At 33.6% G+C, this 17,125-nt stretch overlaps 1 protein-coding gene across 2 annotated transcripts in view; it reads left to right on the top strand.

Annotated features, from left to right (window-relative positions):
• Nucleotides 1-17,125, top strand: part of ADK (adenosine kinase) — a 387,062-nt gene that overhangs the window by 343,764 nt on the left and 26,173 nt on the right. For both annotated transcript variants that reach the window (XM_004680753.2, XM_004680754.2), the window contains exon 10: nucleotides 14,958-15,044. In XM_004680753.2, coding sequence (XP_004680810.1) covers nucleotides 14,958-15,044 — 87 coding nt within the window. The remainder of the gene's footprint in view (nucleotides 1-14,957; nucleotides 15,045-17,125) is intronic.

Here is a 17,125-nt window from a genome sequence, read left to right as displayed (position 1 = left end):
TAAACAGCTTTCTTCATCATTTAATTGCAAAATAGTATTTCCTAATGTTTGCATTGTTTATCAACAGGAACTTCATCAATAATTATATAATTATGGTTGCCTAGATTACAGTGCCCTTATGCATCTTGTCATTTACTACAGAGAACTTTGAATTTAATCTGAATTTGAACACAATTTAAGACTAATAATATAAGTCCCTTGAAATGTGAGTTGCGTAATACAGATATTTTTGTGTCGTAGAAGAATGGCAGTTTATGATTCCTCAATCACTTTGGGGATTAAGTTAACACAGAAGAAAGACTGAAAGGCTGTGAAAAAATGGGGGGAAGCCACTAGTTAGATTCAAACATAGACTCATTAAACATGAGAGTAGGTTGTGTTCTTTAGAATTAATCACAAGTAATTAGATGTTTGCTTAGGCCAAAATTGGGCTAAATTAAAACAGAATTATTGTGTTCAGGTCTTCCCCTTAGTCTCTATATTTAAAGAGGGTTGAGGAAAGTGGCAGAAAACTAAAATATAATGAACGCAAAAGTATGGAGTCCAAAGTTAGCGATTCCAAATGCAGAGGAAAGGCTTGACATATCTGTTCAGCCTTTACCTCTGTTGCTTTTGAAACCTGATAGTGTCACTACTTCTAACAAGCAAAATGTTAGCATTTATAGTAAGCAGACAAGTATATCCTTCAAGCTCTCACAGCAAAGGTTTCTTTTGGCACACAATGAAAAATATCCAAGAAGAGAAGAAATTATTTTAGCTCAATAATAGTTATTGGTGTGATCAGTGAAAGTTAACCTCATAATATAACAGGAATAGAAAAATGTTAAAAATAATAGGGGTGTTTTAAAGTAAATAAAGTAGGGGTGATCTGAAGTTTTGTCTTTTCTAAATATGAAAATCTCGTATTTTTAGTTAAATTCATTTATATTTAAGAAAAATCTGAGGTTCATGAAATTGAATTTTTTAGTTTGTTTTCACATTTATTCAGATAAGGCAGTTTTAGATTATTGTATCTGCTTTGGGAGTTACAGGTTTAAGCCTCTATAACTGTATTTTCACACCCTACCCACTACCAATATCCCAATATGAAATTACATGTGGAAGGCAGCTATGCTCACCACTATACCACCAATGCTGCTGAAATTACATTTGAAATACTTTAAATTGTGCCAAGGATTCCTCCTCTGCCCGAATTAAAATTTTAAATTGAGTGAGCCCTATTTGAGCTGGGTTGTTTCTTTCCAGTTGATCAACATCATTATTTCCTTAAAAAAAAAAAAAGTAAACAATCCTTCAAATTAGAATATCTTCTCCCCCTGGTTAGCATTTACTGTAACTTCAATAATTCTAACAGCAAATTTTTCTTCCCTTCTCATATTATTTTTTAAGATCACATAAGGAAAATAAAGCTACCATAGCAAATTATTCACAGAGCACAAAGATAGTTTTGTCCTATTTTTGTGGTTCTTGGGTATAGTGGAGATAGTGGACACTTAATATGATAGTGAACCTATCACTTCCTCCGAGTGATATTAAGAACTGGCTTACTAGAGGTAATAGTTTGACCTGTAGACTGCTTAACATTGTGGTAAAAAGACTTAAAGTAAAACCAGCCTCCTTGATAAAGTTCCAGTTCTGTGCAGAATAAAAGTAGAGATTTTATAAACATATATATGCCATTTACCTGAACACCTCAGGGAGCACATTTTTCTAGGCTGGGGCTTTGCAATAAATGTCTGCGTACTACCAATTCTGACACATGTACCACTTTCCTTTTAAGAAGTTTACTATAAACATGAAAATGTTCTAGTTCTATGCAGGATAAGAGTAGAGATTTTTATTATATGTATATATGCTATTTACCTGAACACCTCAGGGAACACTTTTCTCTAGACTGTGATTTTACAATAAATATGCAATGCACTATCAATTCTGAGACATGCATAGCTTTCATTTCAAGAACTTACATGTAAACATTTTTCAGGAACTTTTTCTAGAATATATTTATCAAAACTGCTATGATAGTAACTTTGTCCTAGTGAGTCCCAGTTTCTGTGTAGGGAGTCATCAATAAACTATAAATTATTGTTCCATAATTCACATTACAATGCACATATAATTATTTGAGTTGAGGCAGACCCAGTGCATTTAATTTACAGCTGCAATTAAGGAAACTCATTTGATACTAATTAGGTGAACCTAAAACGATCATAGGTTTGTGTATATATAATTATCAAAGTATGCTCAGTAACCAATTTCTGAAAAAAATCAACACTGATATTTACCCACACTATAATTTTATCTTCTTGGATGTCTAGTAAATTAAAATACAATGTGAATTGTGAAAAATCTACTTGGAGGGTTAGCTTTTTTTTTTTTAATTTTGCCATTTGAAAAAATGGACTTACGAATGCATAAGTTCTATACCTAAAAAAACTGCCCTCCCTGGTGGCACAGCGGGTTAAAGCACAGCACTGAGAATCTAAAGCCGCTTCCGCATGAGTTCGATTCCCACCTGCCCCGGAGGTGACCACATGGTGTGGCAGACTTCTCCTGACCCTCCCGCTGCTCCCCTCAGCAGTGTACTTCCTCGATCTGCCTGTTCTGCTCCCCACTCTGTCTCTGGTGAGGCCTCTCGCCGCCCCTGAGCCTCTGGCCTGTACCCCAGTTCTGTATGCACAAATAAATAAATCTTAAAAAAAAAAACTGTCCACCAGAGGCCCTCCCTGGTGGCGCAGCAGGTTAAAGCATAGCACTGAGAAGCTAAAGCCACTTCCGCATGAGTTCGATTCCCGCCTGCCCCGGAGGTGACCACATGGCGTGGCAGACTTCTCCTGACCCGCCCGCTGCTCCCCTCAGCAGTGTACTTCCTCGATCTGCCTGTTCTGCTCCCCACTCTGTCTCTGGTGAATCTCTCACTACCCCTGTGCCTCTGACCTGTACCCCAGTTCTGTATGCACAAATAAAAAATCTTAAAAAAAAAAAAAAAGGTAAAAAAACTGTCCACCAGAAATGAAGGCAAAGTTATTTCTACTTAAGCAAAACTTAAAGAAGTTCATTTCTAGGTGAACTGTCCTTCAAGAAACAACAAACGGAATCCTTCAAGATAAAAAGAAAGGACACTAGACAGTAACCAAAGCCAAATGAAGAAATGAAGAACCCCAATAAAAGTAACTACATAAGTAAATGTCGTAGCTAGTATTATAATTTTTGTTTCGACTCCTCTTTTATACATGCTTTAAAAGATAAGTATATTAAACAATAATTGAAAATAGCTTTTATGTTCATACACACATAAAAAATGTGTTTTATAAGAATGTAAGAGGGAAGGCAAAGATGTACAGGAGCAAAGGTTTTATGCGCTGTTAAGGCTAACTTGGTATTCGTTCAAACTAGATTTGCTATGTAATTTAGGGTGTTAATTGTAATCCTCCTGGTAAACAATAAGGAAACATCTAAGGAATACAGGATTTTCCCTCCTATTTTGTTAAAATAACATATAAAAATAAGTTTTTCAGAACATAGAGTTGGCTTCTTGCTTAGCAGTCTTTCAATTCTACCGTCAATCACCAAGTATTCATTTAGTATGTAAGATAATGGGCTGTCTCCTAGGTTTCTCCTCATTAAATGTATAATTTCTCCTCATTAAATGTATAAATGTATAAGCAAGAAAAAAAGAGTTATCCAATATCTGGAGTGACTTCCTAGACTTAGCATAAGCTATATAAAACTATTAGCAGGCAAACTGAGAGGGTCCCAGGACCTCCAAACTTGTGCATTCAACAGGGGTTCTGTCACCCACCACATAAAGACAAAGTATATTCTTAGCATGAATAATTGTGCATAGAGAAGGAAGAATAGAAAGTACATAGTTTCCCAATAAAACATCTAAAGCCACCCATCCCCAATGAGTCAATGTCCAGCCATAAGGGTTGACCCAAAGCAGGGCCCAAAAGCTTTTGCCACAAGTCTAAGGCAGCTTTTAGTGTAGAACCAAAGGGAAAGGGCCAAAAGGAGCCAGGCAAGTCTAGGACAAAAGGAACAAAATTAAAAGTACAAATGAAGATGAAGTCTTCTCCTCTGTCAGCCTCTCCACGTAGCTCTGATTCATGTGTCTCATTCAAGTGTCTCTGCATGTCTTGACTCCCAGTGTCTCTTCCATGTCCTCCAAAGCCCTGGTGTAAATCCAAAGCCAAGATGAAAGCAGGCCCTTTTTCCCCATTGTCTCTCTGTCTTTCTCCAAGTTCTCCCCTTTAACTTCACCTGACCACTCAACTCCACCTCTCATTAGGAAGGTCCAGGAACCCAGACCCTGCCCCTTTATATGGTACTCCTCTGTTAGGAAATGTTCTTCATTTTCTTATGTTCCAGCCATACTTATGTTCTAAAGAATGTGAAAGTTTTACCCAGGACTTTGCAAAGATAAAAAGAGGTTCAAAGAAACCTGAATATAAGGAATAGCAGGCACCTATGGATCAACTTTCTAGTGTCATTACTATGAGAAAATCTAACTTTTATCTTCAAATTTTAGATTCTAGATTTCAAATTCACTCAACAAAACATAGATTCTTCTTTTCCCTATCTACCAACCACTATGGTAAAAATGAAAAGGAACTGCTTTTAAGTACAATTCATGTAGAACTTTACTTACGTTGTATAAAATGAGGTATTAAAATAGATGAACAAATTGGTATCTCACCAATGAGTCCATATTGTCTTATTTCTTTGGGTTACTAGCATAATTTGTCAATATGTTAAAAGTTAGATTCTTACATTCATTATTTTTTCCTTTCAAAGACTTAACTAGCACAGCACAAATGTATTCTTTCTAGATGTAACCAGTATCTAGACTTAAAATTCCATACAATTGATGACTTCAGCTGCATTGACTGTGATAGCCTGACCACTTAGTATTTTGTCTCTGACTTTGTGAAGAATAACTGGTTTTGTAGTCTGTGAACAGACCAAGTCTAAGCAGGTGACATTTACTTATATTAGAATACATATAGTACCCTTTGAAGGTATACAATGTGGTGTTTCTAAATTGAATTATCTCCCATCTTCATCTCCAAAACAAAGGTACTGGTTTATATCATTGGATGGAAGAACTATTAGTATATTGATGTAGCTAGCAAAATATAAAGATTTTACACTTAATCTTTTAAGGCTTCTATTTTATCTGAGAGTAAGAATTAACTAGAGGCTTGAGAAGTAGTAGACATTTAAAACATTGGAGAAGGAAATAGAAACATTAGTAGCATCCAGTCTAAGAGGAATTACCAGTAATTGTACAATGTTGGATAACAAATGCTGGCCTGTTTTAATACCAGGCCTTTTTTTTTTTTTTAATAGTATTGTGCCATTCTTCTTAATTTTATGATAGGCATGAGTATCATGGTCCTTCAACTTTTTTTGCAACTTTTTTTTTTTTTTTTTTTTAAAGATTTATTTATTTATTCATACAGAACTGGGGTACAGGCCAGAGGCTCAGGGACGGTGAGAGGCTTCACCAGAGACAGAGTGGGGAGCAGAACAGGCAGATTGACGAAGTACACTGCTGAGGGGAGCAGCGGGCGGGCCAGGAGAGGTCTGGCTCGCCATGTGGTCTCCTCCGGGGCAGGCGGCAGGCGGGAATCGAACTCATGCGGAAGTGGCTTCAGATTCTCAGTGCTGTGCTTTAACCCGCTGCGCCACCAGGGAGGGCCATTTTTTGCAACTTTTAAAAAAATCTGATATTGCAACTTTTATTCATAAAGAATGATGAGGAGTACAACCAAATTAAAAGCAGTGTAAAGTATCGTACTTAAGAGGTTTTTGTTAGAACAGGTAATTAATCATACATTTATACGTTTTCATCTACTTTTAAGTGCAAGAGAGACTGGCAAATATCTCAATAAAGAAACGCTTTTTGTTTAGATTGAATAAAATGGTTGCTTGCTGGTGTTTATAGCTGTATTCCAAGTAGATAAGAGAAATGTGAATCCAATTTGGTTTATTGGATCATAAATAATACTCATAACTTCTATCAGCATTTGATTGTCAGGGCACCCATTGAAATTGACTCCATACTTTGGGGTACTTTAATTTTATTGTGTAGTATAGGATGTTTTTCAAATCTTTTTATTATAAACCTATGGCATTACCTTAAGGCATTATCATCCCTACAAACCAGATTGAAGAAAACATAAGTGATAGCTTAGTTCCAGATAGTGCAGCAATGCTTTCTTGCCCTAACATTTCTTCTAATCTCAAGAGAATAAAAAGGATCCTTTAGGTCCCCTTAATAATGCATTTATTCCTTTGTAAACAATTGCCATCAACAATTCAAACAGCTATCTTACTGATGGGAAGTCCACAATTAATATGGTGGCATTGACAGTGTTTTTACAATCAAAGGACAAATTTGTGTACATGAATATCCATTTTGAAAATCTTAACTGTTGAACTCAAAACGAAGTATATGATTTTAAGAAGGAGTACATGTATAACATGTACACCAGTATCTTCTTCTTACTACTGTAGTGAGTATGTCTAAACCACAAAAACATTTAAACATCATAGATGTTTGGCCTCTTACTTTTTGCTACAATCATAATGCCTCAGTCTGAATTATGTTTTTGCTATCTGTTGCTCTATCTGTTACTCTGGTCCTAAGAGGCAAAATTTGTTTGTTTGTTTGTTTGCTGGCTTGTATGTTCAGGGAAGGGTCACATATATAAAAAAATATTTGGACTTAAATGCCATCCTCATGAGGTGAACCTTACCGTTGTCATTAGGATCTGTTTGATTGCCTGGTTTGAAATGATCCAAGTGTAACTCAAAGTTACTCTGTTAAAGCATCTATCTTTAAACAGGATCTGAACCTAGATTTATTGAGTCATAAAAGTTTCCTAATTTCTGAGCAAGTAAATGTAACTTGCTTGAATGTAGCAATCAAATCATACTGTCATTCTTTCTGTAGGATGTCTTCAGTACAGTTATATCTGAAAAGGTTTGAGAGGCAAGTTGTACAAGGTTGAATTTATTCACTTTTGAAATAGCACACTGCCCTCTGATTATCAGGCAGTTGTATGATTTCCTTTGTTTCAAGCATTTAGAATGCTAGATTAAATCCTAATAATTCATAAAAACAGAGTCATTAACAACGTGCATCTTTGGTTTACTTGGTTTACTACACTAATCTCGAGAAATGTATGAGAGTTATGCACCACTTGTTCACGATCATTCAGAAAATATATGTTGAATTCATTCTTTATTAAATGAAATAGAGCCCAGTCTTAAGGGACTTAAAATCTACTAGGAATAATTATTTATGGCACAACTACGATGTACAAGGTACAGGGCTAAGAGCTGGAAATAAGGTTGTCATGATTCCTACCCAAACTTCTCTACTAAAAAACTCTTAATTTAGTATAGAATATACCTGTAAATAGGTAACTCTAAATGTCATTAATACTTCCTTAGAGGTATGTGAAGGACATTGTTGATACTATAAAAAGAATAATCTGTTCTGTTTAGTGGTCAAGAACTACTTTCAAGAAGACAAGTCTTATCTGGGATTTGGGAAGTTTGGGGTATGACAGAAAAGCAATCACATGCCATGGAAGGACAAAAGATAAGGTTAGAACCAAGTGAGCTGGATTCAGGCCCTAAAGTTAAGATTTAAACAATGAGCCAAAGAAGATTTTTAACAGCAGAATAACAATCAAAATGATTAATGAAAAACCTTTCTGTTTGTTCACTTAATAAATTTTTACTGAGCACCTATAATGTGCCAAGTGTAGTTCTAGATGATAGGGATTATCAGACAAATTGCTTTTTCTGTAGTTCCTCATGTAGGTAGGCATGTTTTGTGCCTTGAGCCCTAGAGCCTCCCTTGGGTAGAACACATTGAATCAGGGATAAGACCCTCACCAAGGTAAATAATCCACAGGTCAGCAAAGACCTATGAACTTAATCAGCAAAGGAAAGCAGTTTTTACATACACAAAAATAGAGCAAGTGCACAGAATGGTAAAGAACAAGTTGAAATAAAAACTGCTTTGTATATGATTAAAGTGATAAGCTTTAATCTAATGAAGCTTCCTCTAATGAAGCTATGAAAGAATGTTCTCAAAGAAAATAAGCAAACATATTAGGTAAAAGAGAAATAAGGTTTTAGAGCAGTAATTCCATCTATCATTCTTTGTCACATTTCTTGGAAAAACTTTTTCATGTACGAAGCAATTACTTATTTATTCTCTGTCTACATTCAGGAGTGAGGACTTTTCCTGGCATTTACTTGAAATGTTTATAGAATATTCAAAGAAAGCATAAACAAATTAAATGGCTTTACCTCAAACAGTATGGTTAAATAGTATGCAAGGTCAAAACCTTGCCTTCCAAACTGCAACTTGGAGACCTGAATCCCCTACACTTAAAATTCTCATTTTGAGATTAATAATATTTTTGTCCATATTCATTAACGCTTACTATTGTCAAAGTTTGCTCTAAGTTTTTTTTTAAATCTCTAACGGATTTAATGTTAACAAAGGTCCTATTGCTTTAATGTTGTTAATGTTTAATGTCCCTAATGGGACTAATATTAACTAGTTATTTTTGTCCCATTTTATGCATGAGAAAATTAAGGAGCCACTGAGTTTTACTTGTCTATGAACTGCTAAATGGGAATTTACTAGTAATTGGGAAATATGAATGTGAACAGCCTCATTCATATTCTTAATCACGATGGTATATTGCCTCTGTTCCCTCTATGGACTATTTATTCCGTAATTTAGTCAAATTTAGTTATCAGTACAAGGTTTGGAATTTAAATGCCGATTAATTGATGAATAATGCTTAATCAAAAAAAAGTTTTTACCATGATCGCTTTTTTTTTCCTCAGAAAAAAGTGATAACAATTTTACTTGAATGACAACTTTGAAATAACATTTTACTTGTCTTTTATTCATCCGAAAATGCCATTTTGCCCTGGGACCTTTAGCAGATGACAACCCCTGTGAGCTTCACTGTCTTCGCTTATAAAATCAAGTCAATACTACTTAACTTAGTGAGAAAACATGAAATAAAGTATATAAAGCACATGGGACAGTGTTTGACACACAATTAACATTTGAATGTCTTTTTTTTCTTTAACTGAAAACTGCAATTGTATCCCATTCTCTGAGGTATTAAATGTATCAAAAGTTTTGTCTTTCAGCCTCCCCAAAAATAGTTATCTCCGCCCATCTTGCATTATTTTTGCCTTCTTTGACATCTCTCTGTCTCTCTCTCTTTCTGTCTCTGTCTCTCTCTCTCTGTCTCTGTCTCTCTCTCTCTCAGTCTCTCACCCGCTCACTCTCACTCTCACTCTCCCTCCCTTCTGGGATATGTATAGCTTTCTTTTCCTCTCTTTTCACTGCCCACATATTTAGGACCTAGTCTAAGTCATTCTTCTCCATGAAACCATCTCCAATTAAGCTTACATTGTTCCTTTTTTCGTTTGAACTCCTATTGCAGTTTTTCATATTACATTATGAAACTTCAAATATTAATTTGTAATGTTTCATAAATTCTTGGACATAGGCTAGAGTTCTCTTCCCATCTAGATTCTGAGTTCCTTTATAAGATAGTGTCTTGATATTTCTTCTGTATCTCCCCTAAAGGATTGAGCAGATCCTGAAGAGCTTATGGCTAATGTTTAACAAGTACATACTATTTCAAGAAAATAAGCTCAAAAAATTAATTGATTACTTAATTAATAAAAAGAAAATAAATTCCTACTTTGGGTATAGGTGAATAAAGAAGAATTCTTCATATTACACATATGAAGAAGCATGAACCTATACTACGAATCACATACTTTAATAAAAATAATATAATTAATTTAAAATATATCTATTATAGAGAAAATAAGTTCCTAAAAATGTGCTGTGAAATTGAACAGAGCTTTATATTCAGGGTGCCGTAGTAATTCTTATTACTGACTCCATTTAATAGTCATAGAAAATAGCTAAAGTATTATTCTCACTTCCTAAGTAATAAAAATTTAAGTTACACACACAAGAGACTCTCATAAGGTCTCTTGGTTAGCAGTATCCACTGACCCTACTCTCAGCCCCTCCATTCAGTCTATTCTCTCTCAGGCTGCCAGAATAATGTTTCATAGAATTAGTACCTTCTTGCTATTGAATTTTCAGTTCAAACCATCTCCTCTGAAGTAATGCCTGTCTAAAATGACTCTCTTCCCCAGTTGTACTTCTTCAAATCATTCAGTTTTATTTTCCTCCTGGTGTTTATTATTGCCATTTTTTGTTACTTGTATATTTTCTGTTCTCACTAGAATGTAGGCACCATGAGAACAACATTTGTTTGTTCTAGTCACATCTGTTTTCCCAGTCTCTGCCTGACACATAACAAGCTCTTAAGAGGTACTTGTTGAATAAAGTAGCTAAGCCAAAACCACACTAAAAACATGCATCTTTTAAGTCATAATTTTTGGGCTTCCCATTATTCCATTAATCCTGCCTTTCATGATAGCGCTTATACCTTCGTAAGCACAATAAGAATTGATGTTCAGAATAATGGCATTAACATATGCTGTAGGGGTCTCTTTTATCAAAGAAAATTTTCATTCAATTCAATAAACTAAACTAATTAAAGCAGGGATGTCATGGTATATTATCATGTTATATTAATACATTCAAAAAGATTTCCAGCTAAAAAGACTATATGATTTTTCTTATTTAACCAGAAAATTAAATTAATCCAGAGCTCTTCATTCCCCCAAAAGTCCTTGTTAATTAGGATTGTTCTATAAATCTCTATTATTAGCTGAATTTGTCATCTGTTTCATTACCCTGTTTATTAGGGCAGTCTGAACATAGTGTCTTTGCTCATGTCCCGATATGTGTATCCTAGCAAAAAGAAAAGCTCTTCCTGGACTCTAATTTTTTGCTATTCTTTGACACATTCATGCTGTTCATATGACAACCTAGTTTCCTGTATTGGATCCTTATTAAATGTAGAAATTGTATTATAAACTTGGGTGGTAGGTAAAATACTTAAAGTTAGGGTCTATTTAAGATAACAATCATTGCTTTGTGACATTATTTATAGTAAAACAGCAGATAGAAAACAACCAAAAAGTTATCAGTAAAGGACTGCTTGCTTAAATATTATAGTACATTATGTCCATACAATGATTATTATATGGTAGAACAAAATTTTTTGGACATTATCTACCAATAAAGAAAGATTTCCAAGTGAAAAACAAAAACAAAAACATTGTCCAGAGTAGCCTGTATAGAATGGGACTGTTTTTTAAAAAAGAGAGAGAAGATGTTTTTCTCATATAGGTATAGAGAAATTCTGGAAGAATATATAAGAAAGTGATAATAGTGAAAATCATATTGGAAAACAGGAGAACTAGAAAGCAGATGAATAAGAATAAGAGTTGAGATTTTTTTTTATAGAATACTTTTTCATTAATTTATATTTATTTTTTAACTATGTTTATACATTACTGGTTCAAAAGATCAAGCTAAAAACAGATATGCACAACTAAAAGATATTTGTGATGCTGGACTGGATCCTATACTATTTGTTTTAAAATGTTCTAAAAAGACATTAGCAATCAGCAGAATTGAAATATAGACTATAGATAAAATAATTTTTTTTCATTACTACACTATGGTTACTTAAAATAATCTTTGTTCTTAGGAAATAAATACTGAATTATTAAGGAGTAAGGGCATAATATGTGCTGCCTTTCAAATCAAATGGTTTGTGCAAGTATAAGTGTATACACACACACACACACACACACACAAGTATGTATGTATGCATATATACATGTATATATACATGTGAGGACTGATAGGGTGAGAAAGCACAGGCCTACTTACCTCTCACCTATAATGTATCATCTTAAGTATATCTTCTCTGCAACTTAGAGGTTACGTTAAATAGACAATGGCAAAGCAAAGAAATAGTACCTTTAACTAATATGTATTATCAGTAATAGGTTGTATGTATATACAGTGCTAAAATAAATAGTTAATTCAGTGGAGGTAAGTCTACAAATCTAGTTGTTTAGCATGAGTGCCTGAATTTTTTTTTTTTTTTTCAGTTAGAAATTGTGGTACTAGTATAAAATAGTCATCTCTACTGTAACTGACTTAGCATTATAGGTTGGGAAGATGTTTTGATTCTAACCAGATTGACTTCTCTGGTAGTGAAGTTTGTGTCATTGGAAAGTGAAAGATAAATTATTTATTTATATAAACAGTCCAGAGAATGTTTAAATTCTATTACTTTTTATTTTAAGTAAGCTGAACTTCATTGTTTTGTATGAAGGTACCCAGAGGGTATAATCTGATAGATGACCCTATCATCTGAATTACTGGTATTTATTTCCTGTTCCTGGGTAAATACATGATTTTGTGGTTTTATAGAAATATAGAAAGTAAGAATTAATAGTTATTCCCAGTCCTTTTCCTTCATACTTTATAAAAAGCTTGAATTGAGAAATACTGATTATGAAGAGTTACCTTCAGTTCTTACACAGAAGCTCTGAAACAGTGGTGTTTTTATGCAATTTAGGCAGTGCACTTGCATAGCTATTCCCGGTCCAATTCATGCCGACAAAAATTAGATCTCAATGAAAGTAGTGTATCTTAACTCTCCTCAGCTCTAATATCCATACCATAAATGTGCCTTAAGGTTTAGTGAAATATTACATGTTCATATAATAAGCTGTCTGGAATGGCTATAATGGAATGTCAAGCTGATGAATACTGGGTAGTTGTGGGGGGGGGGTTATATCTATGTAAACTAGCTTACATCATTTCAAAAAGTCAAAATGTATTAAAATAGAATTGAACTTAAATGTTAGAGAACACTGTTTAATCCTTTTTCCATGATTTAGCATACATTTGAGGATCTTGCAGTTTTTCAGGATTATTTCTTTGGAGTTCTTATTATATAAATCACTCAGTCTGGAAGATACAGGGACTGGACTATATGTGTACTAATTTATGATAAATTCTTTTGCATTCTTACTATTCTTAAATAGCTATTTATACTAATAAGTATAAAAGACAAAATAATTCAACTTTATGGTTCAGGAAACTGAACTTCTTAAGACATATGTATACTATATACATATATCCAGATAAAAAGTATAGTAAAACTGTATCCATTTAGAATTTTTATAATTTAGACTAACAAGTCATGATTCTTAGGGACAAAGTTCAGATGAATCTCTTCCTTTGTGAATTAGATTTTTTTTTTCAAAAATATCTACCCCCAAATCAGTAACATTTTCAAACAAAAAATATCAAGAAATTATATCTAATTGTGACTTACTTACAATTTATATGCAATTGTGCTTAAATCTGTAATCCAGTAATTCTTATATTTTTTAAAATGTTTTATAGGTAGGTTACATTATTACATAATATGACCCTATTGTAAATGGTAATGATGTCATTAACTCAGCTCATTTTACTTATTCACTGCCTGTTTATTCTTAGTTTATAATTGTTAATTTCCTTCATAGTATGACTTGTACTTGGATGGAATAAAATCAGACTTCTTTATAAATATTTATGGCATAAACTTTCTCGTAAATCAGACTAATTACTTCTGATAAACTTTACTTACATCGTTTTTATAGCCTGTGTAGCTGTATGAATTGTATATTCTCTAGAAAATTTAATTCTGATATTTATGCCTTAATTTCCAATTAATCAAAATCTTATTGGCTGCCATGCAGGTCCTGGTGTTATGAAAAGTTAGTTAAAGAGTTTAAAAAGATGCTTTTGGTATCAAGTTTTCTTACCATCTATAGACATGATCAAAAGATATGGCTAATGGAACAAGTGATCTTAAGTATCATAAATATCAATCTCTCCAGGAAGATTTTGTTTTTTTAATCATGTCTGTGCTTATCTCATCTTGAAAGTATGCATGAATAATGTGTAGCAGAAGGCAGATAGAATATGCCTTTTGAGATTTTTAGGTTCTTTATTAAGACCTTAAGATCAGCTTTCCCTCTTGATCTTAGGTGAGATTGTTTACTAGTTTGTGGTCACACTCATTCCTATAAGAGATACAGCTTTGTGATTATTTACTAGTTTGTGATCACACTTGTTCCCATAAGAGATGCAGTTTGTGACTTCAGAACTTCTATCCACAATAAAAAGCACTATCTAGATGTCATCACAAATGACTCTATTCTGTTGTCATGTGCCAAGTTTAAAATACTGTATAAGCTTATTCTATGTCAAAACAACCACGCCCTGGTCCAGACTGTTATAAGGCAAGAGCCCAGTGCACTGTCCCTTTTGTTCTTCCTGGACACTGGACGGTACCTTTCCCTTTGACAGTTGACAGGTTGTTTAAAGGAAACAGCGACTCCATTATAAAGAGTAACCAGCTTATAGATTGTGTGTAACAAGCCTTGATTATGTGTATCAATCCTTGATACTGGTATGAGGTATTATAGAAAAGTAGTAACATTTTTATTGTGCTATTATAATTTTCTGTAGCCAAAACTCATTATATATTTTTTAATGTATGCCTCTTTAAATCCAAGATTTCACTGCCAGAAATACAGTTATCCTTGAAGCGTTATTAGAGCTCCATGATCCAATCTTGCAAACACTTCTTTAGCTCATAGTTTTTGTTTAAGTATTTGTACTTCTACCATTTACAGTCATTACCGAAAAAAGTCTGAACTACGTTTAACTCCAACAAAACTCAGATAATATCTGTATGCTGAAAATTATCATAGAAGTATTGCTTATAGATAACATTGCACCTTGATTTGCTCATGTATCAGTTGTTGTGTTCATATGTCTGTCATTCCCCTTTAATGAGGAGTGGTGAAGGAACCTCAGACTTCACTGGTTGAATTTTTGTATATTGAATGTTACAAAAAAAAGTCAGTCTGCCTTTCTTTGGCTCTAATTGCAGAAAGTGAAGTCACTACTTTTGCTGTCTTGGATCAAGACCAGAAAGAAATTGTTGATACCAATGGAGCTGGAGATGCATTTGTTGGAGGTACAAACTCATTTATTTCATACTTACTTATAAGTTAAACATTTCCTTTAACCTCTGTCTTTACCATATAGCCAAGATTTATGAATTTAATAACTTTCAACTTCTTTTATGTTATTGACTCCTAATGTTCTTTCCTTTCATATGCAACTATCATTGTATTATAAGGATATTTTACAACAAGCAAAATATGTATTTTGGCTTAGAGATGATTTGCTATTCTCCTGACCCCAGTCATTTTCACAAGATTAATTGTGTCTGTCAGAGTGTTGCATAAACATGCAACATTGATACATACTACGAGTATAGTATGTTCATAGACCTTCAGGCTTAAGTGTTAACACATTGTTGTTCTTTAAAACAAACTGGTGAATACTAAGCAGTATGCTAATAACTAAGGAAGATGTCTTTGGATTTTAGTACTTGATAAAAACATCTGTTTTTAACAATAGTTGCACTAGAAAGGGTTAATTTTTGTCTGGTTCAGGCTCAGTAAGAACTAGTACATAAGGACCAAATCATTCTCAGAATGAATACTTAAAAATAAGATCAAGACAATTGGAAGATTCTTGGCTCAATAAGTTAGGCTGACTTAAAATGTGGTTCAAAATTTTTTTGGATAAATCTAACTTATTCTAGTAAGTGCTGGGTTAGAGTCTTTAAAAGACTTTAGGTCTCAGAATGATAGCCCAGAAAAGTCCTTTCTGATCTGTTTCATTTCTCAGTTTCTCTAATGTCAAAAACCAATGGACCTAACCATTTTTCCTCTGATCCTGGAAGACAATTTGAATCACAGGAAACTCAATTAAGTTTGTTTGATGATTTTATCTTACTATTGTTTAACTTATGAATATTATTCTCTTTTAATGATCTTTTTCACCAACATAAACTTTGCCTTTTTTCCTTTAAAATTAGTCTTATCTAGTCTTAAATGAACTACTAGCTGTGATTGATAATATATCCAATGCCCTATTACTTAGAAAGAGCATGTACTGTGGATAACTTTCTACTTATTATCTTTGCTCTAAAAGTCTTCATCATTAATTAAATTATTGTATGGCGTAATTTCCTATTCCAAATTACTTCATGAAGGCAAAATGTCTTTAATACATTAAGGAAGTGCTATTTTTTTCTGGTTAGAATATAGGTAAATCAGGTATTTTCTTACAGAAACGTTAGGTTTGTGTGCCTTATTTATGTACAGATATCTCACTTTATTGCACTCTGCTTCATTATCAAAGATACTGCATTTTTTATATAAAACCCTCCACCAGCCCCCACCACTACCACCAAATACAGCTCACTGAAGGCTCAGATACTTAGTATTTTTTAGCAATATTTTTCTCCTAGCAGTATTTTTCATTAAAATATGTAAATTGTTTTTTAGACCTAGTGCAATTATACACTTAACAACAGTACAGAGTAAAAACAGCTTTTTTTAGAAACCAGAATTTTCATGTGACTCAATGTATTGCAGTGTTTGCTTTATTTTAGTGGTCAGATGCAAAATCATACTATATCTGAATTATGCCTGTACTTTAAAATATTTAACAGTATTCAGTTTTGACATTTTTAATAGGCTACACCATGAGGCCATTACAAATATGATGGTGACTCAACTATTGCTACTCTCCCTTGGTCCCATCCCTGGGCTGCCTGGCCCTAACCAACAGATCCCCTTATAGACACCTAACGATTTGTAATACTTTTAGTACTAGGAGAGAACATAAGGAATTTTTGAGGGGTAGAGAATATATCCTTAGCATACTCATCTGTATCGTGGTTAGGATGATAAATGAACTACCTCATCAAAGCACTTGGGTTTTTTGTTGGAGGATTTTCAGCCTCATTTTAGCTCATTCTACTACATAACCACATTAGATACTTATTGTTGGGGTACAGTTGGGTAAGTAAAAAGGGCAAGTGTGGAATAGGGATCTGCAAACTTTGTGAAGGACTAGAGAAGTGAATATTGGGACTTTGCATATTGCCTGCTCTCTGCATATTCTTCATTGTTTGTTTGCTTGCTTGCTTGCTTTTTGTTTTTGGCTTTTTACAATACTGTAAAAACCTTTCTTAGCTCT

Source organism: Condylura cristata, unplaced genomic scaffold (assembly GCF_000260355.1).
Source record: "Condylura cristata isolate star-nosed mole 26May11 unplaced genomic scaffold, ConCri1.0 scaffold00011, whole genome shotgun sequence".
Lineage (NCBI taxonomy): Eukaryota > Metazoa > Chordata > Mammalia > Eulipotyphla > Talpidae > Condylura > Condylura cristata.
This window is presented reverse-complemented; position numbering and strand designations above follow the sequence as displayed.